The sequence below is a fragment of the Grampus griseus genome, assembly GCF_964374135.1.
Source record: "Grampus griseus genome assembly, chromosome: 1".
In the NCBI taxonomy this organism is placed as follows: domain Eukaryota; kingdom Metazoa; phylum Chordata; class Mammalia; order Artiodactyla; family Delphinidae; genus Grampus; species Grampus griseus.
This window is the reverse complement of record NC_139017.1, coordinates 58616898-58642375: the sequence shown is the minus strand read 5'-3', so window position 1 is coordinate 58642375 and position 25478 is coordinate 58616898. Positions and strand designations below refer to the sequence as shown.

Sequence of the window (25478 nt, the reverse complement as noted above, 5' to 3'; positions counted from 1 at the left end):
CTCCCCCTGCGGAGCACAGGCTCCGGACGCGCAGGCTCAGCGGCCATGGCTCCCAGGCCCAGCCGCTCCGCGGCATGTGGGATCCTCCCGGACCAGGGCATGATCCCGTGTCCCCTGCATCAGCAGGCGGACTCTCAACCACTGCACCACCAGGGAAGCCCACCCTATATGGTTTTAAATATTTAATATCTAACATACCATTTTAAACATAATTGGTCTTCAGTAAATAACTGTAGATGATCATGTCAGGTATTTCCTAGCCAGATTAGGAGAAAACCTTGATACCTAATCTAACCTTGGTAATCTGTAATCCCAAAGAACCTGGGAAGGGCCCAAGCTAGACTCAAAGGGTCCAAGGGAACCCTGAATCTCCAGAATGAGTCTCCTCACCCAACGCAGCCTGATACTGAAGATGTTCTTTCTGTGGTAGCTAGGATCACTCCATTCCACTAGGCCCTCTCGTGGCAGGGGTGAGTACAGACCAAATTTTTCTCTCAGATACCTTCCTCCTAATGGGTACCTGCATCCTTTGGAATAATACCTCATTCTGGCATGGCTTGCCCTAGGAGAGGGTGGAGATGCCAGGCTAAGAGCCATTTATCAGTTTTCCCACATTCTATTTCATGCCAAGCCACGATGAGAGCACAGGCTTTTTCTGTCCAGTGCTTTCTGGCAAGTGCTTGCTTCTGGACAGAAATTTCCAGCTCTAGTTCAAAAGGGCCATGTGCAGGACTCAGCCCACAGCTGAGCCATTAACTGCAGTGGTCACCACCAGCTGTCACGCGAGGAGGCCCAACCTGGGAAAGCATTTCAGATATTCACCCAACTTGTCTTCGGTGGCTTTTTGAAGTTGTTCCTGCCAAATCTGCATGGATGAGGGATAGATGAGATTTTAGGACGCAGCTTTCCTCTGACAGTTTGTTCTATATTTAGTTTTTGGAGTCACTCAGTAGATTTTGCAGATAAAAGAAAACTTTAGAATTTCATACGCATGAGCCAACATGGGCTGGAAAGCGGCTCTGAGCAACACTCTGAGAATCAGACCCACCCCCCTCCTTCCCACTTATGGAGAGGCGACCTTGGGGAGGCTGCAAACCTTCTTAAAATGTTGGTTGATGGCTTGGTAAAATGGAACCAAATGACTAACCTCAGAGGGCTGTTGTGAGGATAAATGAGGCAACTCTAAGAGCACCTGCCTTTAGAAAGTTCTCAATAAAGGTTAGTCTCTACCCACACCTGCCTTTGCTTCCCCTACAATGTTTCCCCTTGACCCTACCAGAGGGTGAAGGTTTTCTTGTTAACTTGGTAGAGTGTCATGTTTCAGAAGTCTCTGTGCTCTGAGGAAGTTCTTTATCCTATCAAACCCAGATCCATCTCAAACATCAAATGTGTTCAAACCCAGAGGTTAACCCATATCCTGTTTTAAATGAAGAATAATTTTCACCACTATTTCTATCTTTAAATTGGAAAATTGGGATTATCTCCCCTAGCAGCCTGTTCGAACTAAAGAGCATAGCTAAATCTCCTTGTCAAGCAGTCAATAAGTATTTATGGAGTGACATTCCTGTGTCAGAAATTATGTTTGGCAGTGGGGATACAAGATGACAAAGAACCATCCTCTGCCTCCGAAGAGAGCACATTCTTATGAATGGTGATGGACACATGAAAAGATGAGTGCAGATCAACATCTTAGGGGTGACAAGGCACCGTGTGCACGTATGCAGAAGAGAGTCCCTTACTCAGCCTAAGAGCATGAAGGCCCTGGAGGGCTTTCAGGAAGAGATGCGACCTTAACTGAGTCTTAAGATGAGTGGGAGTGCGGCAAAGGAGAGAGGAAAGAAAATTCAGAAGAAAGGACTTTTAAGAGCAAAGGCAAAGAGGCGAGAAAATGAGGACGACTTTTGGAGTTACGGTCAGATTGCATTATAGGAACGCAGAGTTTGAAGCAGGGCTTGGTGAAAGAAGAAGCTGAAGTGTGACATCTTCGGAGATGTGGACTGTGTTCTGTGGGTCTGGGTGCCCTTAAACAGTGTCAGCTGGAGAAAGATGTGGTTTGCATTTCCTTTCAGAAGATTACTGCATGCAGAGGAGGAAGGGAAAACTGAGATGGATGGACATGGATCTCCCTCCCAAAAGAAATATGCTAGAATTGCCAACCGTCTTCTAAAATCTGCTACAGAAATTATAAGCTACAGGTCACAGATCTGTTGCTCTGCATCAATGCAAAACTTGTCATTTTAAAACTGAAATAGAAAACAAAAACTCCTGTCTATGTCCAAATAAACCGCCTTCTCCCTGGTACCCTTCAATATTGCATATGTCCTCTCTGAAACAGTGTATTATGCGTAACATTAGTGGTGTGCCCACCCCAGCCTGCCTGTTAGAGTCTTCCTGTCTTAACAACGCCCATTACAAAACTCACTTAAATGTTGTTGCCTTCAAACCACATTCTTCCTTAAGTCCCAGGTTCCAGGCACCTTGGGGCAATCACCTGCCCTGAATTGGCTCCTTAATCTTGCCAGGTGTGTGTGTGTGTGTGTGTGTGTGTGTGTGTGTGTGTGTGTGTGTGTGTGTGTGTGTGTGTGTGTGTGTGTGTGTGTGTGTGTGTGTGTGTGTGTGTGTGTGTGTGTGTGTGTGTGTGTGTGTGTGTGTGTGTGTGTGTAGCAACTGGCATGCCTTCAATTTCACCAGCTGCTTCACAGAAGAGTGGGTGGTGGGTTTCCTCTTCTGTCCCCCTAGTAATGGGTCTCCCTCACCTGGTGGAGACCACTCCTGCACTGACCTAGCCCTACCCTAGCCTCCTGTTCCTGTGGGCATGGAGAGTCGAGTGCCTCCTTCAGAGCAAAAAGGATCTCTGCTATTTCAATGCTGCTTAATGCAGAGGTTTGCTCCACAGGTCCAGGAAGTAGGGGACTGAGAGTACTGCTGGGAATGAGGGAGGAATCTCCCCAATCCTGGCCACGTCCCACTTGCTCAGTAGTTTTGCCTCTCCCCTGGGTGCCTGCTTTCTCTTCTTTCAGCTGCTCTGTTACCCAGGTCTGTTGTTCAGGGAGTGGATGAAAATCACAGGACTTGGCTGCTTATAACTCATGAGCCTTGGTCAGTGGGGATTCTCTGTGGCCCGCATCCTGGAGAGGGCTACACGTCTCATAAAAGATCTCATGTCATCAGTCTGGTTTCCTAGCATCTCAGGCAACCTGGGCAGTGGAGAGGGGAGTGTGCAGGTTAGGGGAAAGGAGAGGGAGTCTGAAGTGGTGCTCTGTGACCAGCTTGCTAATGGAGCCGGTGCTGGTTCCGTTTAATTGTACGCATCCTTCCATTGTTCCTCCCTGCACTTTAAGCGGGAAGGGGACTCCAGACTGCCACAGCCTCGTGCTATCCCACCCACACTGGCTTTTATCCCAGGGACTATTTTTGACTGTGAACACAGAGGATTTGAATGCCTTTGAAATAAAATGAATGAATAAATAAACAAATAATCTCTCATGGTTTCCTTAAGCTCTCCCGTGAAATGCTGATTGATTCCTTTATTCCTTTTAGCCCTTGTTATAAGAGAGAAGAAAAATCTTCCCTGTCTCCTGCGGGTTAGGCGTTAGCTAGGGGTGTGGGTAGGAGTGCGGAGGATACATCTGGGCCTACCTTCTTCATCCCTCTTCTCTCCTCCTGGGAGGCTCCTGGCTTCAGTCATTTCCACTCCCATCCCTTAGAAGCCAGAAAAAGGGAGCTTTTCTTCTTTCTTTTCCTTGGTAGGGCTCCTCCAGGCACAGAGAGAAACCGTCGCTACCACTGTGGGTGTGCAATGTGGGGGATGGGAATGGTGGGAGGCCGGTACATCTTTCCAATTAAAATGCTTCCAATTATATCTGACTTAAGATCGGGGAAGCCCAGTTTCAAATCTGAAGGAAACTGGAACTTGATGGCTTATGATATGGAAAAAAAAAGACACTTTTTTAACAGCGGGCAAGTGGATGCCATCATCAGTTCTCCAACCGGCTGGACACGTGAGCAGAGGTAGGCCTCTCTGCCTGCCTCAGACTCGATCATCTCATCCATAAAATGACAACAAGCTCTCCTTTTTGGAGAGGACTACGAGGGTTAAGAAGGAAGCAGCTGAAGGTAGAGTGCCAGGTCCTCCAGTGGGGTGCTTACCCCGCCAGTCATAACCAGCTGGTGTTGGGTGTCTCTGCAGATTCACCTATACCCTCGGGGAGGGCATGTGGTTGCCCCTCAGCAAGAGCTTTGTGATTCCACCAGCTGAACTGGCCATCAACCCCTCAGCAAAGTGTAAGACAGACATGACAGTGATGGAGGACGCTGTGGAGGTCAGGTGAGTCCAGCCTCGGGACGCTGAGGCCCACAATGGGTTTGGGAGGCTGAGTGGGAAACTACCTGAACGCCCAAGGTGCTGGGAAGGGAATCAAGACAAGTTGGAAGGAGAAGTTGGCAGGCCGCCTTCCAATTCCCCAGATGCAGTGCCAGGATCTACGCTACCTGGGTCAATATTGCACACCCCAAGTCTCACGCACCGAGAGAGGTCATAAAATTAGAGTTGATAAGCACTTCCCACAGGCCCTCAGGACTGACAGGCAATAAAGTGTTAATTCCCTTGCCTGAGTTGAGACCTTCCTCTTTGACCAGGAGTTACAGCCTTGGCTTATTTCCCAGAGATGGAGAATGTCCATAATTTGTTCGTTCAAGGCTCAGAGTATGGTTGATCTTTAATATTTGTAAGAGAGAGTAAGACATGATCCGGTTGGCCAGACAGCAACGTGGAATGTGAGGCTACCTGTTGCACCTGGCGTCCCCTGGCCTCCTCCTACCTCCTGCTCTTTCTCCCTACAGAGAGGAGCTGATGACCTCATCCTCCTTTGACAGCCTGGAGGTCCTCTTAGATTCCTTTGGACCAGTCCGTGATTGCAGCAAGGATAACGGGGGCTGCAGTAAGAACTTCCGTTGCATCTCAGATCGCAAGCTGGACTCCACTGGTTGCGTGGTATGTCTGCCCTGTCGAGCTTGTAATTTCAGGAAGAGGGGCCACAGGATAAGACACAATGCAGTTAGAGTTGAAAGCATGCTGTGAGTAAAAGAGAGGGTCAAGATTGAGTCCTCCCTAGTTGTAACTACTGTCTAGTCTACACTATGGATTTTCTTTTGACAGAGATGAGGCATTTATGGAGTCATTTAAACAAGAGGTATTTATGGAGCACCTACTGTGTGTCCTATAACCATCCTAGGAAAATGTCATGAACTATATAGCATGGTTCTTTCGTGCCAGTCTCGCGCTCTAGTTGGTGAGGGATCCCCTCAAACAATTTGAGAACGAATTAACTGCTTAATAGTATAATATTGACTCTAGTAGGAAATAGACTGCATTTACTATAGTAGGAAATTCTAGAAGAAACGTACCTTTGCCAAGAATCAAATTACATTGACTATAATAGGAAATTTTAGAAGACACATACCTAAGGCCAGAATGATGAAAGAAGTAAGTTATGCCAGGAATGGTAGAGAAAAAATAGACATAGGTCCTCTTTGAGACCATAGCAACGAAGTCCTGCTTCCCCAAATGTGGTTTTCTACTTTATCGGCTATATGGACTTTCGCTATGTGTAAACTATGTGATGCTATGAACTAGAAAGACTATTTGGGTTAGAGTGGACCAAGCTATCTCCCATGCCATGGATATGAAGATTGATGGACCCACGCAGGTAAATGGAGGCAGGAGCAGATGGGCAAGGCTTCAGCTCCTGGGGCCTTTATATTAGTCATTTTCATGCCCATCAACACTTATTGTCAGGTTTCAGCCTTCCCTTCTTTTGAGGGCGGAATGATGCAATCCTGACAGAGAGGAGAGGGAACAGGGCAGAGAAGAAAGACAGGAAAGCCATACACAAAGTTGGCATAAAAGAGAGGAAGAGGTGATTCACTGAGACACGTTGTTATGCAGGGTTTCTGGGCAGAGCTGGGAGCTTCCAGCTCTGGAGACGATATGGAGCCTCATCTTGCTTCCCAGTCTGACAGCTGTGCTCTTGTAAAGGGGCCCAGAGCAGGGGCAAGCTGTGAGGATGCTGGGGCCAATTCCATCTTTCACACCCCCTACTTCCCTGTCTCTGAGCACCTGTCCAGGGAGCTATTCTCCATCAAAGATGGATATGTACCTGGGTCCAGAGTGCGACTCTCTCAGCCCAAAGGCCTCCCCAGACTTTCACAGATTGGGCAGCAGTTGGCAGGAGCCTGATTCCTCTGAGAAGGGACAGAAGAGAAAGAAAAGAAAATGGAAAGAGAGAGGGGCTGAAGGGCAGGGAGGCAGAGGACCTGGCCGGTCCATCAAAAGGAAGGGAAGACAGAACAGAGAGGACTACCAGAAAAACACAAAGAAAAGTGCTCTTTAGGTCGTGTCTTCCAAAGGCAGCCAGGAGGTGAGTCGATGTCCCAGGTGCTCCCCTTCCTATAGCTAGTCTGCTTTCAGATGTCTTACGCAATGAGCTTCCCAACCGGCTCCCCCAGGAGACAATTTCACTGTCTAATGGAATTCCCAGCTGAGACACATTTTTTAAAAACTATTCAACCTGCATGTCTTCATCCAGATTTCAACCTTTCCTTCCTTGCTGCTCTCTCGGGTGGGTCATTATAAGTACTGAAACACTGTGTGTGCACACATGTAAACATCCCTCCCCTACCACCCTCATACGAGTTTGAGCATGCCCGCACATGCACACACGTGCACATGGATATATTCCCCATGTCTTCCCACTTCTCTGCCCTTTCTCTGAGCCCCTCAGGGTTTGCCTTCTGTTGGTGATCCCAGCCCCTTTTAGTTGGCATATTGCCGTGCTGATGTATTCTTGTACTTTTAAGACCGTGCTCTGTGAGACGGAGCTTGCAGGAATAGTTCCGATGAATATGCATTTGCAATAAGGCCGCTGCATTTGTGAATCGGAGCCACTGCAGAAGTCACCCAGTTATACCAGCACTTGGCATTAGCATAAGACTTTGAAGTCACTGGCCCATGTGGCTCTTGGAGGGAGAAGGGGGCCGGGCCCATTCAACCGACTGTTTCTCATTGGCTGGGAAGCACGGGATCCCTGAGGCAGGAGGACTGGGGCTTGAGAGCTGACGGGCCACCTCATAATCTTGTGACCCTACTGAGAAAAACTTGACGTTGTGCCTGATCTGATTCCACTGGGCATCGGTACCATCCCGCAGCCTTGGTGCGTTAGCCCAGGGCTTCTGTGTCATCTGGAGGAGGACCAGGGACAAGGGCATCAGCTGCAGCACCTGCAGTGTGGAGAGAATCGGGCTCCCTTCCTCCTTCCATCCACATCAACCCTGACATTCAGTTCTCTGAGTGTCGAACTGAAGGGCTTCCCTGGAAAGGCATATGCTTATGAAAGAAGAGGAGGCACTCAGAGCACGCTGGCCCTTAATGAACCTGGGAGAGGGACAGAGATGCGGGAAGAGACAGGTTCGACCGCATATTTTCCTGACTGAGTTCAAGCCAGACAGGTGGGCTTGGTCCACATCAGCTGCTCAACCTTCCTTCTTTCTAGGAAGGCAGGGCACGTCTCTCTGTTATGCATGGACTCCCACAGGGTTAATTGCTACCCAATTAATTGCCCTGTTATTTATGTAGTCTCTGGGGACAGGAAACAAATACCCGTGAAAGGCATAGCCCTGTACCAGCCTCAGTCACTCTGTTCCAAACCAGACCACTCTCCAACGGCGGGATTGCTGAACGTTTAGATGATTCCTGGAGCAGAGGTCCGCCCCCCACCGCGGACAACAGGTCTTACTCCTACCCATTGTCCTTACTGTGCCAGGGTGGGAGCAGTGGTCCCCACCTGCACAGCACAGGAGTGCCCGTTCTCTGTTCTGTGGAGCCCCAGGGGGTCCTGCAGAGTCCATGTGTTAGTGACCTATTGCTGCTGTAACAAATTACCACAGGTTTGATGGCCTAAAACAACAGCCATTTTATTATCTTACAGCTCAGTAGGTGAGAATCCAATTCCGTGTCCCTGGGCTAACATGAAGGTGTCAGCAGGGCTGCCTTCCTCTCTAGCGGCTCTGTTCCTGGTCTTTTCCAGCTTCTAGAGGCTGCCCGCATTTTTGGGGCTCATGGTCCCCTTCCTCCGTCTTTAAAGCCAGCTACATTGCATTTTCCTGACCATTCTTCTGTAGGACATCTTCTCTCTCTTCTGTCCTCCCTCTTGCACTTTTAAGGAGTCTTGTGATTACATTGAGCTCACCTGGTTAACCCAGGATCATCTCCTCATCTCAAGAGCCTTAACTTGATCTGCAGAGCCCCTTTCGTCACAGGTTCCAGGGATTATGTCGCAGGCATCCTTGGTGCCATCAGTGGGAGACAGCAGTGGGAACTGGAGGAGCCTTGGTGGGTAGGACTCTAGTCTCCTCTCTCCCAGCTTTAACCAGAGCATCTCGATTCTTACCAAGCCTACCTATTGAGGTTTAATATAAAACCGTATTTGAAGTTTGAAAATGATTTCCAACACTATAAAACTATTTTTAAAAAATTATAAAAATGGAAAGCCTGTGCTCTAATGCTTCTTCCTTATCTTCACACTCATCCTGACAGTGACCCCCCAGAATGCCTTCTGCTATGTGAGGTGTCTGCACATCCTTAGGTGAGCAGACTGTGGCCTCGGAAGGTGAGAGGTCTGCTGTCCTGCTTGCTCACGTATTGAACACGTGACCTTCCTTGCCAGAGCATTATGCTCTAATGAGCACTGAATTACCCAGCGACCCTGCCGCCCTCCTGTCCACTTGCTGTCCACAATGGTTTCCCACAGAATGTGTCATTTCACCTCTACCGGAGCGCAGATGTGCGGAGACCATTACAGATGACCGTCTCTCGTTCCCTCTGTAGGACAGTAAGCAGGAGGCTATGCCTCAGAGGCTTTCAGAGAAGTGGGGGCAGGAAGCTGAAATAGAAATTTAATTCCATCAGACTTTTCCCCCTTGCTCCTGCATGGCTTGGGCTTACATGTCAAAGCCCATCAAACAGCCGGGGAAATCATTATTTATGAAAAGAATAAGACTGCCGTGTTGTAAAAAAGAACCTATTTCGAGTAGGCATTATGGTTGCATGTCTTATGAATCATCCAGGTAAGGCAAGGCAGGCTCAGCTGTAGAAAGTTGTTCCTCTTCTCCCAGGGGCCCTGAATACACTCCTGTGTCCATCAGTCATATGCATCTGCCAGCAGAGCCTCCACCTCATAACCTGGAACTGAGGTGTGTGTGTCTCAGGCTGAGTAAGATTTGACTAGACTCCTAAGTAATGAATCAACCAAAAATCATTGATAGAAACAGAGGGGAAAGACAGTGAAGAAAAGGAATTGAATGGGGAGAATCATTTAAATCTCATTAGCACATTATGCTTTAGACCAGTGATAAGTCAAGAAGCCATGAGCATCACATGAAAGACGATTAACCTTGTGTGTTTTAGGGGTCACTGAAATATGAGCTCATATATTAGACTTTCTTGATGGGTGAGGGTTGTTGCCGTAATACATGGAGTTTTCTTCCTGGGACTGCTAAATGTAACCTATGCGAAGAGGGGTTAATGTCTGACCTTGGGGCTCAATCCTGAGCAAACAGTTCTCTTTTAAGGAAGAAGTGAAGGGATTGTCCACAAGCCGGGAGAAGAGAATGGCCAGCACTTGCAGAGGGAAACTACAAGCTCCTCCTGGAGGCCAGATTTCTCTCCTGACAACTGGTCTCTAGCTGCAGATACTTCTAGGAAGAGGCCATGATTTGGAGCGTATAGTTTCTTTGTGTTTAGATATAGATTTTGAGGAGCTCAACATGTGACATGTGTTTAGATATAGATTTTGAGGAGCTCAACATGTGACTATAACAGCACATGAAACATTCAGGCAAAAACAAAAGCAAATTTATACCGTGGGAAACTTGATTGGTTAGACTCCTTGGGGATGGGAGTTCTGGTTCAGCAAGGGTTAAGAAGAAAACTCTATTTTTGGTTTCAGCTTCCTTTTTTTGAAATCTTTCAAAAATGTTTTACTCTGAACTGCAGCCCAAGTAAGTTACAGTTCAGTAAAGATAATTGCATCTTTTTTAGTGATTGAGGATCTTGTCTTGCTTTCAAGGTCATTGCTCTGGACAGTTTGCAGTGTTTTGTCCTATAAATATATGCACCCATAATACAGTGTGTGTGTGTGTGTGTGTGTGAAGAGAAGGGGAGAGAGAATATTAGGCTGGATCTAGAAATCCATAATTGATTCCAGAATGTACTCAAGGAATTGCCTAAGACAGTTGAACAAACAAACAACAGATCTATGGGATTGCTTTATTTTGTTGACACATTGACTTTATTCTTTAGCAGTTCCAAAGATCCAGCTTTTCTCACACTTGAGAAGCAGTATGCCAGAGTGGAAGGGACACAAATGAACACTGGGGTCAGATAGAACTAGGTCCAAATTCTGATTCTGCCATTTTCCACCTCTGTGACCTTAAACAAGTTACTACTAATCTTTCTGAGTCTAAGTCTGTTCACTTATAAAATAAGGGGAAAAAAGTCTAATTGTGAGATTGAAGATAATTTACGTAGATTGTCCTGCACATGGAATTGCTTAATTCCCAATAGCTGTTATTATTATTTTTAGCTTTACTTAAGAGAAAAGAAATCCAACTTGGACAAGGCAGCTGTCTTCTTTCCAAATCTCCTACAAAAGGGTAAACATCAGGTGGTCCAATCTGGCACAGCGATGGTTATCTAGACACCAGGGCCAGACAAGATGTGGATGTGCCGGGTTTGGGGGTTCTGGAACAAAGCCTGCTCGGGTTTCATTTGGTGACGTCTTTGTCGAACATCACGCCTGATGGGGCATTCTGAAAAGAAAGCAGGTGGTTGAGGCGATGGGGAGTGCTGGCTAGTGACTGAGATGGCTAAGCTGGTACCAGGGTTGAAACCACGTGAGGTGGGATAACAGAAGCGCTGGCGTTGTCTCTACTTTGATGGCTCTTCTCAAGCTTTATAGAAGGAAAAAAGAACTCATGGCAACCAGTGCAGCCCATTTAATTCCAGTCAAACTTCTGTGTTTCAATAACCACCATGTCCCTGCCTGGGCAGCTTCACAGCGGTGAAGCCAGCTCCCTTCTGGTCGCACATCTGGCCTAACAGCTGGGTGGCCAAGAAAGTGGGTGCGTGGAGGGGGCTAAAGAAATGTGGGGTGCAATCCTCAGCCGCCTCATTGGCTCGTTTACCATCATCTGAAACATCTGGGTGTGTACAGCGTGAGGCAGCCCTTGGAAACATCCTTAAATGCTGTCACCTTCCAGCACTCCAGCTGGCTCCCTGGGGAGAAAGGGGATGGACCAGGCTGAGAGCCTGGCAGGCTCATGGTGGGGGGGCATTTGTTTGGGAAATTGCAGAGTTAGTGTCAGCAAACAGTGCCCATCCTGCTGTGATCTTCAGTTGGGAAGCATGGAGAGAGGGGAGGTGCGTTTTCAGAGGCACACCTGTGACAGCTGCAGGCTACTAGGCCAAGGTGCTTGGCAACCAGGAGCTAGAGCCAGACAGGCAGCAGCTCAGGAGAGGAGGTGTTTAACACTGTTCTACCGAGTTTTAAAAGGCTTTATTTTGCTGTTTGGTTTTAGTTTTGGAGGAGTGTTTTAGCTAGCTGACAGTAGGTGTATAGCAGTCACTAAAATCAGGTCAGATCTACACAGACCCCCAGCTGTGCCCCATATAAGCTGCTGGACCCTGGGCAAGTTATCTTTCCCCTTCCAGCCTGTTGGAAGGAATCAACAGCAATGTAAACGTAGAGTATTTTTTTGCATTGGCTTTTAGATGGAATCCAGTGCAGTAAGAAGTTCATGCGTTAATTGGCAGTGTTAACAGTTTCCAGGTCTGTTAAATGAGGATAATACAGGGTGCTGTGAGATGAATACCTAAAGCACATAGCCTAGCGCCCGGCTACTAGTAAGTGTTCAGGCAACAGTGACTGTGTGGGAGAACCTGATTGTGCTGTGAGCTGGTGATGGTGCAGCCTGCCAAGGTTTCAGGTGCGGTCCTGCCGTGATCAGCCATGTGACATTAGGGAGGTCAAGCTTTCTGTGCCCCCGTTTCTTCACGTGTGAAGTGAGGATGATCAGCCCGCTTACCTTATGGGATGCTGTGAGGGTTGCGTGAGTAAGACGCAGGAATATTAGACACTGCCTGGCTCGTCGTGGATCCCCTGTGAGTGTTCCAACTGCTCACCGAGCCTTTTCATCTTGCCTGGGACCTGACTGATTATTTCTTCCTGCATTATCTCTTCTGCTGTCATTCTTGGGTAGTTTATTGAGGACGTGGTGGTCCAGAAAAGCTCAGCGTTTTACACTGAGTGTCCAGGGAACTGGGATAAAGCCCAAACCCAAGTATGGCACCTGTGGGTGCTCATGTAGCAGGTACCCTGGTCTGTGCATCTTCCTCAGGGCATCCTTGAGGTGGGAAGGTCATGAGTACCGCCACGCTCACTAGGAGAGAGTGGCTCCGTCCAAGGTCACGGAGAAAGTCCACTTCCTGCTGCCGGCTGGCAGCCCTGGCTCAGTCCGCTTCCTCCAACATTGCCATCCGGTACCAATGTTGACAAAGTGCTTTGGACGTCAAAAATAAAGTCCTATTAATCCTAAGTCCAAACAGCAGCACCCCCTTCTCCTAGCCCAAAGGAGTCTCTTCTAGTGCATTTTAATTCAGGCCCATCACTTCCGCTCTCCTGCCCGCCTGAGGCCCAACTGGGAGGCCAGCACACCTTGGCCCTGTCTTGCTGCAATGCTCCCTTCCATCCTGCTGGTAGGAATCAGCTTTAATGCAAATGTGTGTGATCTGTGCCCAGAGAGAAGAAGCGAGATGTCAAAAAAGGTCACTTGCTTTTATAGGGAGTCCAGCATAGTGGGAAACTCGTGCATTACTTACCAATGTTGATGGTTTCAAGGCTGAATGCTAAAAATAGGCATCAGTGGTTACACTCTGGTTCCCAGAGAACCCAGGTCCCGGGTTCACCCACCTGTGTGGATGCTTTCTGATTGTGCCAGTGCCCATCCGGACTCAGCCCCATGAAGGACAGCTCTGGTTGCTATGACCGCCACATCGGGGTGGACTGCTCTGATGGCTTCAACGGTGGCTGTGAGCAGCTGTGTCTGCAGCAGATGGCGCCCTTCCCGGATGACCCCGCTGTGTACAACATCCTCATGTTCTGCGGGTGAGTTGAACTGCCCATGAGGCCAACCGGCTTACTGGGATGAGGGACTTTCAGGAAAGTAAACTGATGTGAACTGGTCACTCTAGGCCAGCCCTTAGGCTCTGAGGAAAGAGCCTTCAGGACTGGAAAAGGGGTATTTTTAAAGTCAGAGTTGGAAGGACCCTTAGGGGAAATCTAGTGTCACCACTGAAAATGAGGAAACTGACCTAGGGGTTTACCTAAATCATTGCCTGCTTACACCAGAATTTCCAAACTGTGTTTGTGGTGCTATGTTAATTGTTTTGTGACAAAAGGATTCCACGGTCCAAAAGCTTGGGAAAGATTGTGTGAAACTAATCAATTATCAAAGAAGGGACATGCTGGATTGTTGCCGAAAGCCAGTGCCTGCTGCATAATCATGAGAAGATTATTCAGTGGACTAATAATGTTATTTTATTGTATTTCATTTTATTTTCTTTCTTTGCAAGTGGCAATTTTCCTGTTTAGTTTCTTGTAAAATCCCATTCCATAAATGGAAGCTTGATCTCAATTTTAAAGTCTCTATAATGTCATCATTATGGTTGACCCACTTCAATTAATGAGGTAAATTCAGCCAAAGTTGCATAGAATTTATTTATTTAATAAACATATATTTGAGCACCCACTTTGTGCAGACAACCTAGTTAGGTGTCAGATATAGGAGACAGAGTAGGATGTGAGATCTGGTCTCCTCTCTCTCAAAGGAGTTTACGATGGGATGTGCGGCCATGAGCACAAAGGAGAATGGGGGAGATGGCAGTGTGAAAGGGCAAGTTGTCAAGATGCTCAGGATGGACTAAGAAGGAGCCAGCCAAATTTAAAATTCTTTCCAGAAACACTGTGTTATGGCTCAAGGAAGGAACCACTGTATCTTGTCCCAGACCTCAGCTGGTGCCATAAAGTCCTTTGTGGGTCTCAAATCAGGTCTGTTGCCTGGACTAATACAGTAGGTCCCTAACTGGACTTTCTTTCCTATTTCATCAGAATTTGGTACCCATGTACCTTTAGCACTCTCCAAGCCACTATATATAGCCTGCCAAAAGAAGTCCTTGATTTGAGGTTCTTTAGAAAGACCAAATCACATGCACTTATAATTAAAGAGCTCTGCTCACACCTGTTCACACGATATGTAAATGGTGAATGGGGAAAACAAAGTTACATTAACATAGGCTTCATTTGTACCTCTGCTAATGACGATGGCAGCATTTAATGAGCACCTACTATAGGCTAGGCACAACGTAAGTTCTTTGAGTTCAGTATCTCATTTAATCTTCTCAGTAACCCAACAAAGCAGCTACTGTTTTTCTCACTTTTACAGATGTGGAGTTCAATCAGCTAATTCAAGCTAACCCAGTAAAGGGCGGCGTAATTGCCATGATAATATTGCTTCTCACCACTTAAAACTATGATAATTTGTTCCTCTATATAGAACAGAGTTCTTTATCTTATTGCAACAATTACTATAGATAGCAATAAATGATGTGTTCTAATGTCATGAACATCTATAAATTCCAAATTTGGTATGTTTCTAAGGAGAGATCCAAATTAAATCAATATGCTTTTAAAATGACAGCTTTATCAAAGCTGTTCTTACTTGAACGAACAAATAATGTTCTTCTCACTATAACTACAAATAAAGTCCAATTAATGACTTACGGGTTATTGACCCATATCTACCAACATAAGTATTGCTCTTCCATTAGAGTAACTGCACATGTTTAATGGGGAGGATATCAAGGAGGTGTCCACACAACATGCCCTAACATCTCTTTAGTTCAGGGATGCTACTCTGAATTAAGGGGGAGTTAATCTTATGTTTGGATATATTCAAACAGAGCACAGCAGCAAGATGATCAATCTTTTTAATTTCTTAGCTGACTTGTCACAGGACCAGGTTAGAAGGTTATTAATTTCTTAAGCACAGTGTCATTCTTTTTGCTGCCTAATTACCCTCCAAACAAATGCAGGGTCTGGCCATGTAGATTGTTCTGGAGAAAGACTCTAGAATACTTTGTATTTAAATGTGTTAACTCATTTATAAGCTTATATCCAGTGATTCTTACTCAGACCTATCTGGGAAATCCTACATTTATTAGAGGAGAAAGAACTGCAAAGCTCTGGAAGCACTTATCCGCGAAGGAAAGGTGAGAGGCTCTGTATGATCACATAATGCAAGAAGACTCGGTTTATAGACCTAAGAAACTGAGTTATATAGGGGACAAAATCAAATCAGGATACTCATAATCTTTGGCTATCCAACATTCTCCCAAGGCATTTTTTTCCAATCTGTTGGGTTGCATTGGCTGCATGGCTCATTGATGGAATAACTTCTTATCTTGAGCTTTCCACCATGCTAGGTGCATCGAGGATTACAAGCTTGGTGTGGATGGACGCTCTTGCCAGCTCATCGCAGAGACCTGTCCAGAGGGAGGTGACTGTGGGGAAAGCAGAGAGCTCCCCATGAACCAGACCCTCTTTGGGGAGATGTTCTTTGGTTACAACAACCATTCCAAGGAAGTGGCTGCTGGACAGGTGCTGAAAGGAACATTCAGGTGAACCCCACGTCCATAGCACTGGTTATTCAGGACTGTTGATGGGTCTCTTCTCTGATGGGCCTTAAAGTCAGCATAAAGTCTTGTATCTTGGATCCAGGTAACTGTGACCCTAAAAGGATAGGTTATTTTCTCTCCCCTGGTCTTTACTAGGTTCACACTTCTCCTTCCAGAACCCAAGAACCCTGAACAGTAAAGTGTTAAAATAAATTTTTACCTTGCCCAGGCAGAGACTACAAGATTTTCCATGGAAGCCACCACAAAATGCTCAGGTTCTATCATCCATCCCTCTGAGTCTTGGCGAATGAGTCAATCTAGCATAGGTCCTCAGTATGGTCCAAGAATCCCTGAGGATCCCTGAGATCCTCTCAGGGGATAGTCAAAGTCCTCCCTTTTCCAACTACAGAGAGGATGGGTTTCCTTCATATACTTCAATCCAAACAATATATTGCAATAAGTTGAATGCAGAGGTGAGAATTCAGCTGTCTTCTATGAAATCAGACATTTAAAAAACTTGCAAAAAATGTAAAATAATGCCACTTGTCTCATCATTTTTCAAGACATGTTAATATTTAATGGATTTATTATTGTCATCTAAAAATATATCAATAAATATTTTTTAATTTTTTCTTTCAATTTCTAATATGGTAAATGTTGATAGATATAATCTACATAAACAAAAGCTACTTGGGGCCTTCAGTTATTTTTAAGAGTGTAAAGGCGGGTTTTGAGAACAAAATGTTTCAAACCACTGACTTAGAATATTTCTAGGAAATTCTCCATTTGACCCCTGTCCCTAATCTATCTTAGGTTATTTGAATACATCATCCTCAAAATCCATGCATTTCAGGAGATGATGGTGGTGATGATGATGATGATGATGATGATGATGTTGAAAGTGTTATAATATGGACCAGCAGTTGATAGCAAGCTAGGTCTGGACTCTTACAGGCAAACTGATAGTAAACTTTCGAGGTATTTTTTGGAGTCAGTTGTGTTTTCTGTTACAGACAGTAGACTTTACTAAAATTTCCCCTTTTAGCCTGGGACCTCATTTGCCAATGGCAAGCAGTGAGGTGTCATAATGAATATTGTGGTGGCTTCATTTGCCCAGATCTTCTGGAGAGGGGATCAGGGGGTAGGGACTGGTGTGGGATGGGGGGAAGAATATTCTCGATCTTGTAAGTAGACCTTTTCAGCTGGTTTATTTCTCATCTCCCTCAGCCCTTGCCATACTTCTCACACTCGTGTCTTGCTCCAGACATGTACCTTGAGTGGGGTCCAGGGTGAGGGAAAGTTTTTGGTCCATTGTGGGTTGAGACATAGATCACTCACCAAAGAGTGGTGTTCACTTGAACACTCAGAGATGAACGTCGGCCTCTGTTTCCAGGCAAAACAACTTTGCTCGAGGTTTAGACCAGCAACTGCCAGATGGTCTTGTGGTGGCCACTGTCCCCCTGGAGAATCAGTGCCTGGAGGAGATCTCAGAACCAACCCCGGACCCAGACTTCTTGACTGGTGAGTGTGCCACACACCTTACTTAACTGGCAGAAACAAACAAGCAGCTCCCTGTGATGCTGTGAGCTCAAGACGCTTGACCTGCTTATTTTGGTTTCAAAGCCAGTGATTTTCTTGATATGTGATAAAAGCTCAGTCCTAAAACTGAACACTAGTAGGATTATTTATCAGTGAAACGGCCAATATTATCACATAATTCTCTGCAAAATGGCCATAATAATACCTTTCCCTGCTAGTCTTATTGGGATGCTTTGAAAACAAATCAAATAATAGATATGTAAGAGTTCAGAGTTCTCAGTGGATTAGAGGAAGTGACTAGGTCACAGCAGAGGTAGAAAGAAGGTAGATTGCTTAGAGCCTAAGTATCTGTCATTGGTTCCTCGGCAAGTGCTTCTAGAGCAGTGTGAGAGAGTAGAGAATGCTAGAGCTTTGTTGTCAGACGACCCTGGGTTTGACTCCTGGCTCTGCTACTTTCTAGCTGTGTGACATTAGACAATACAGTCTCTTGGGGTCTCATGGCCCCCATCATAAGATGGGGATCATAACGCCTGTCACTCAATGTTGCTTGGAGCCCAACGGCACTCTTCTCCTCGGCTCACTGTGGAACGAAGGTATGGGCTGATTGGGAGAGGCAGGAATACTAGGGGTCGTTTCTCCTTTCTGTGCCACTAAAGACCCCCAGTTAGCACCTCCTGGACCAAAGAAGGCATTTCAAAGTGTTCCAGGGACCCTTAAGAGGCAGCCAACCGGGAACTCAGCATCACCTACTAGGAGTCTCGACATCAGCTCTTCCATTGTCAGCTTTATTCATTTCTCCATTACTCCTCTCCCTTCTTCATTCTATGTCTTCCTTATTCTAGACCCTTCTCCCCTTTATTTTCCCCTTTTCTGAAGAATAACTTGAACTGAGTGTAAGCCTTTTTCAGATATCAAGTTATGTCCGAAATTTTCATTTAGACCGGAATGGGATTAGAAGTAGGTCTGTCTGAGTTAGTATAGCATAGTGATCACTAGCTTAGGCTCAGCTCAGCTCTTCACTGGCTGTGTGATCTTGGACAAGTTACTTACCTTCTCCATGGCTCAGTTTTTTACCTGTAAACATGGATATTATAGTATTATCTTTCTTATAGGATTAGTATGAGGAATGAATATTCATGAAGTTCTAAAAACAGTTCCCGATACATACTGAGATGTATGTTTATTAAATATATAAATATACCAAGGAAGAAAGAAAATATGAACATTCAAACTACCAAACTGTGCTTTCCTTATAGAAGAAGGAAAGGGAGCAAGGGAGAAAACAATTAGATATATTCTGGACCAGAAATAAATCTCATCAAAATAAGCTGCCTTCTAAAAGATCACACACACACATACACACACACACAAACCTGAAAAAATTAAAGTGCACCTCTGGGTGTGTCCTGAAAGCCTACGTCTCTAGTGTTTGGCAATCTGGCTTTCTTGTTTCCATGTCATTGGCTGAGAAACACTTGCTGGGTGTGTGTAAAATGCCTTGTAAAGGAGGTGTGAGATGGTGCACAGAAGCAGGACAGGCTCCACACTGCCAATAAACTACCTGGCTTCTGTTTAAAGAGTCACCAGGGCAACTGTCTCACACATTAGAACTTACATGGAAGTGAGATTTCAGTTGTCAGGCTGGGAAGACACAGAGTAGTCCTGGATGCTACCTGAGCTTTTTGGGGAGGAGAGATCTGAGAAGCATCAGAAAAACATGTGCCTGAATCTCCATCTTTGGAAATAAGAAAAAGATCCAAACTTTGTTCAAATCCACAAGAGAAACTTCTTTCTTCCCTGTGCCCTTGGACCTCTCCTGATTTGGTATATCAGAGGCAAAAGGAGTGGAAGGATGTCCTGGTGGGACCTTTCCTTTTTCATGGTCTTGAGACAGTGACATTCCTAAAAGTACAGAGAGAACTTTTCTTGACCTGCTAGTTTTCTACCCAGCCTTTCTTTTTAATATATTTTGATTAAGAAGTGATACCAGTTAGTCCAAGAGCAGGTATTTCCTTTGATGTAAGAAGGAATCAGTCTTGTTTTTCAAAGCCCAGAATAACTAGAAGAATCAGTTAGAGATGGTTGACTACTTTTCTTCCATATTTATTTCCTAATTCTGGTAACATTTTAATTATATCTTTCTTGAGAGTCATACAGAGAATGTCATATCATGCCGCACTATGTGCTATTATAGGTCACAGTCCCCATAAACCTACAAGCTTAAAAGGTTTTTGGGCGAAAGTGATCTTCAGGTTCTTCTATATCAGCATTTTCAAGCATGTTTTTTTCATGAAAAACCAGCCCTCCACTCATAAATAGGTTCTATCTTCAAATAATTTGGAAGTAGCATCTACCTCTCAGCAATCTGCAGCACCTGAGCATGGAACAGATTCCAAGAAGTCCTGCACTAAAGAAATACCTTTCACTTTACTTAGCCCGGCAATTCCCAAATCTATTTAACTAGAGAATCCTTTTACACATAACAGCTATTTCGAGCTTTCAGAATTATTGGCTTAAAGAATGTACTGGAAATTTTCTGATGTATGTGTTTTATCTTGCCGATTACCTTCTTCCTTACCAAAACAGTTAAGAACTCTTATGCTTTACAAGCCTTTTTGGTGTTATAAGTTGTGTGGAAATAAATGAAGACCAACAAAATGAAAACAGGTGAAGGCTATTTACACACAGCAAGGGAGTCAGCCACCATCACTTGTGTTTTGGCAGAGACTGAGAGGCAGGCAGAGAAGTAGGAAAGCTTCAGAGTGGAAAAAAGGGAGGGCTTCAGATATGCCCTGATAGGCATGTAAGCTGTTGGCAGGTGATCCAACTAACCAGGAGTGAGGTATTCTTAGGTAAATGTTTAGGAGACCTATTTGACTTTCTCTGGTGGAACCTAACTTGGAAGCAAGAACAAAAATTAGGGAAGCTGTCAGTTATTAATCAAGTCCTGGTGAGTTTGGCCTGATTGTTACAGGGGTTATTATTTGGCTTCCTGAACTAGAAGAGATGGTGGTCTGACTTCCTACAAGTCTGACTTAGAGACGGTAGATTAGCTTCTTGGGCTGGTTGCTGTGGATAATAGGGTGGTTTGCTGGGCTGGTTGCTGCAGATTGTGGGTCAGAGTTCTGTTTTTACATGCGGTCTGGCCATCATCCATTTGTATTTTCAGTCTCTCAGCTGAGGAAAAAAAAGAGTCCAGAGGCAGATCAAGGAGGAAGAGGAGGCTGCTGGTCACATTCATGGGTCCGATGGGCACCATAATCACGGAATCTTAAGCATCCCCTTGACATTTCAATAAAATAACAGGAGAAAACTATCTTTTCTTTTCTTTCTTTCTTTCTTTCTTTCTTTTTCTTCCTTCCTTCCTTCCTTCCTTCCTTCCTTCTTTCCTTCCTTCCTTCCTTCCTTCCTTCCTTTCTTTCTTCCTCCCTCCTTCCCTCCCTCCCTTCCTCCCTCCCTTTCTTGTTTCCTTCCTCCCTTCTTCTTTCTCTATTCTTTCTTTCTTTCCTACCTTGCCTGCCTGCTTGCTTTCCTTCTTTCCTCCCTTCTTTCTTTGTTTCTTTCTTTTTCTATCACATAGGTCTATTCAGTCATTCTTTTTTCAAGCATATGTAGGGAAAAATAATGTTCTTTCTTGAGAAAACAGATATTTTGTTTGGAAAAAAAGTCATTCACAAATGTATCACAAATAATAATAAAATGAAATAAAAAACTGGGACTAACCGCATTGCAAGGGCACACCGAGAAAGAATCCTATGACTCAGCAAGAAAATAGATATTTTTAAATATCCCTTTCCTTTTAACCAATGGAAATATTATCTGTAAGTGGGCACAGAACAACATTTCCCAAGAATTAACAGTTATATAACTGTTTCCCTGACTATGGTGCAGATAAAGGCACTCAGTAGAATTGTTGTTTAGCAGTGAAGTAATGGAGTTCGGTTGTTTGGCTCATGCTGGGCGAATGTGGGACACTGTCATCCCTGCCCACCGCCAACACCCGTGCTTCTTTTATTTTCCCTTCCCTCTACTGACCTGAACTAAGGCCTGGGAATTTATAACAAAAACGTCAATTAACAAATGTCAAGTTCACACAATTAGAAGTGATGAGAGAGAGGTAGGGAGGAGGGTGACAACATTATGGAAACCATGTATGTATACGATGTTTTAGCTTTTCTCAATGTGCTTTTATACCCGTAACTTTATTTTGTCCTGACAACCTACCTGTAAAGTAGGCAGGATGAATACTATCATCCCCACTTTTCAGATACGAAAACTGAAAGAAAGGAGTTGCCTAGCCCCAAGTCACACAGCTGGTTGGAATCACAGAATTGAAAAGGAAACAAGGGGTCATCTGAGCTAAGCCGCTCAGTTTACAGATGCAACAACTGAGAATCGCAAGGTCCCCTGGGCAGGTAGCCAGAGAGGAAGCTCAGGCCAGTTGATTGGCAGGCAGAAACTGCCCCCTTCGGCAGCATGGGTGCCTTAGAACTCCCGCCACCTGATTTCCTGCCCTTTTCTTTTCCTGCTAGGAAACAAGTCCATTAAAGGGAATGTTTCCTGATATACTGAAAAATCTTTATCGGGCTTGCTATCTTTTTATTAATAGAGTTTCTGAAATAACAGCAAGCTGATGAGCTAGCATCACTAGAGAATGCATACTACGTAGAACAGTTTTACAAAACATGCACATTATAACTCGAATGAAACGTACCTTGGAGGTATGTGACTGGAGTCTTAAACCTGTAAAGTTAGAATTTCCTTTATACGCTTTTACAATTGACATAAAGGCGAAAAGCCAGCGTATGCAGAAGTATGACTGCCGTCACAAAGCTTAATGCAGAAGAGCATTTGAAAGGAAAATTGCTGAAAACCTTCTTTTAGTTTCAAGTAACTTATCTTTGATTACCTGAGATCAGATTTAAGCAATTGATTCAATAAGCACCTCTTCTGACCTTTTTTCCTGTTTTTCTACCGATAATTATTCCCATATGATTCACACAGAAATGGAAATTTGGCAATCACTCAGCTAATTTGATCAGAGTTGACAAGCAGCTAATTAATCCTACCTACTCTTCATCCAGTTTAGGCACTAAATTAGTTGATTTAGCCTGAAGGAAGCATGGGTCAAAATGGCAGTATAATTCACTACGTATGTATTATTGCCATTATATTTACACACACACGCTCACTGTCTATCTAAATTTATCATATATGTGGCCATTATATTTGCATATGTACATATATACGCACACATGTGCATACATCAGGCATAGAAATGAAGCCAAAATTGGTGCTCTAAACTTAGCAAGGTGATTTTTTAATTTCCTGTGGCCTAATTATTTTGTTTCTGTAGCATTTTATATTTATAGTAATGGCTAGAATTCAAGTAGAGTGCCACTCTTTCTACAAGGTGTTCAAGCAAGAACAGCTCATTACAACATTACTAAGAGGCTACAAGGATATATTTATTGAGAGTGACCTTGGATAAGTAACTTGGCTTCCCAGAGCCTCAGTTTTCCCATCTGTAAAATAGGGACCACAAATAAAGTGCCTGTCATGTGTCTTGCACATAGATGACACTCAGTATAGGGCCCATTCCTGCCCCTTACTAACTTAGTCATGCTGACACTGTCCCTCCTGGTAAAGACGAAACAAGCATTATCAGCTTCAGAGTAATTAAAACTTAGATACGGAACACAAATCAGTTAAGTGGGACACAACAATCGATGTTATCAGGAACTTGAGCTGAGTCAATTATTGCAGCTATTAAAGAGTGTAAAAACCTGTGTGTTACAGTAAGCCCAGAGTTTCACATGAGTTTATTAAGTGAGTATTGTAGTAGAATAGTTACGAACCCTGTTCTGGTCTCAGACACATCTGGGACTTTATCCTGGCTCTACCTGGTGGCCTAGGGCCCTTGCAAACTCCTGTCTAAGCTTCAGTTTTCTCATTTATAAGATGCAGACAATAACACCTAGTTTACAAGGATCATATGACTATATACAAAGTGCTTAGCTGAATGCCTGGTACGGAGTATAGGTTCAATAAGTGATAGCTGTTGTTACTATGATTCCAGAAATTTTCTCCATCCAAAAATGCTTTCTCATTTCCTCACAATTACACCCCCTAAGCCAGTAGACTTGGAACTTGAGAATCCACTACATGCGCTGAGCCCGCATTTCCTCTGTCCCTAGGGATGGTGAACTTCAGTGAGGTGTCCGGATACCCCGTCCTGCAGCACTGGAAGGTCCGCTCTGTGATGTACCACATCAAACTCAAACAAGTGACCGTCTCTCAGGGTGAGCACAACTGCAAGCCATCCCTCCCACCTGCTCCTGGGGTGTGGCATTCCTTCCCAAGGGCACAAGCCTTTTATCAATGTTGAAGATGCCATCCAAAATGTAGCCATTCCACGAGATCTATAACCTAGTCACTCGATTCACCCTTCAGGGCAAATGGCTGGAATCGGATCATTTTCTTAGCATAGATTAAATTGCAAGTCTTATCTTGGATAATAGAAGAGATGGAAAGGGCAAGGCGGGAACCACTGGAGATAAATTTAAACACTTACTTTATCGTATTTCCTGGAGTCACCCAGTGTATAGAGAGGATATGCGAAAGCAAACTTTTTATCAATTGACAGAATAAAACTTTCCAAGTGCAAAGAGTATACTTTACTATACCTTAAAGGTTCTATATGATGAAAGAAATAAGGGAAAGAGAGCAAGAAAGAGGAAGGGGAGTGGAAAAATAGAAAATAGCTATGGTTCCTAAAAGCAAGTAAGCAAGATAGATGGGTAGATAGATAGATGAATGTAGATTTATCTACATCTATGTTTTATATATATAAAGATATGTATATATATCTTTATATCTAATAAGTTAAGGAGTAGTGAATTCTGAACTTAGGATAAATTGTTCCAAAACAGAAAAATGAGGCACCTTGTATAAGTATTCTTCAAATCTTAGTGATAAATAGAGAGTTGTGAAGAGAAGTGAGACATATACTAGAGAAAGAAGAGGCATTAAGGATATAGAACATCTCCAAAGTACACAAAGGGACTCAGAACTTTTTATTTTCTATCACGAAAGAGTTCTTGGCAAGAAGGGATTGGGATGTGGCTATTACTGAAGTGAGCTCTGCTGGTGCAGAAAACACTTGGAACGAGCAAGGTTACTCGTCATCCTAGAAAAATACGGCAGTATTTTTCACATACTCAGTTTGCACGCAGCACAGGTGCTATGCATATCAGGGGATAACAATCACATATCTCTGTTGCCACGTGCTTTTAAAAGCCACACATGGCATCATGGACGATGTGGACCTCTGCACTTGGGGTCTCAAGCCTGGGCCGGGCTCTGCCTTGTCCTGATAGGACACAGGTGTGTCAAAAAGAAGGCTGTACAAAGTTGGTCAGGTAGAGAAGGTATTGGATTTGGAAAATTTGTCATAGGTTATCTTTCTGACAAATATGAATCTCTTAAACGGAAGGCAAATCCAAGGAGATTTGTCTGGGGAGGAGGCAAACAGATTCCTTCCTCCATTTGCCATTTCAAAGTCTTTATACTTTTGATTTTCTTAAATAAATGTAAGCAGCATTTCAGTGGCTTTCCTTATCTTTCTTCTTCCATTATCTTCCCATACCCATTTCTCTGCATGAAGGCAGCATCCTGAAAACTTTTTTGGTCACTACCCACAGTTACAGCACATTTTACACCGTGACTTTGTGCACAGGCATGTCCCCACATACACACCACAGAAGGTTCATGAAGCCATACTTCATCTTCCCAAGTGAAATGTTCTCTGCTGGTATTTGCGTTTCTATTTTAGACTGTGCTATTCTTTTTCATTTTTTAAATGCTATTATTTGAGCTCACTAAATTGATTTAATGTCATGACTTGTGATTTGAAACAAAAAACTTTGACTTAAGCAGGGAGGTAGTGGAGATTTGATAATGTTATACTTAACTTGCACGAAGTTAACAACATAACTAACTGGGTGGAAGGAATATTCTTTTAGGAACTGAAATGTCTGATTTAGCTACCTGGAAGTACCTGGTAGCTCCAGCCAGCTCTCCAACGTCACTTTGGGCCACATGACACTTGCACATTGAGGCTGGTTGGCCTGGGAATCCAGATACCCATATT

The 25478-nt window shown here is 44.4% G+C and overlaps 1 protein-coding gene across 2 annotated transcripts in view; it reads left to right on the top strand.

Moving 5' to 3' along the window:
• The window catches only part of ASTN1 (astrotactin 1), a gene marked incomplete at its 5' end in the record, with an annotated part of 320320 nt that overhangs the window by 217630 nt on the left and 77212 nt on the right, over nt 1–25478 (top strand). For both annotated transcript variants that reach the window (XM_082675767.1, XM_082675766.1), the window contains 6 exons: nt 4190–4327; nt 4843–4993; nt 13054–13220; nt 15596–15790; nt 17181–17308; nt 23524–23628. In XM_082675767.1, the coding sequence (XP_082531893.1) occupies nt 4190–4327; nt 4843–4993; nt 13054–13220; nt 15596–15790; nt 17181–17308; nt 23524–23628 (884 nt within the window). The remainder of the gene's footprint in view (nt 1–4189; nt 4328–4842; nt 4994–13053; nt 13221–15595; nt 15791–17180; nt 17309–23523; nt 23629–25478) is intronic.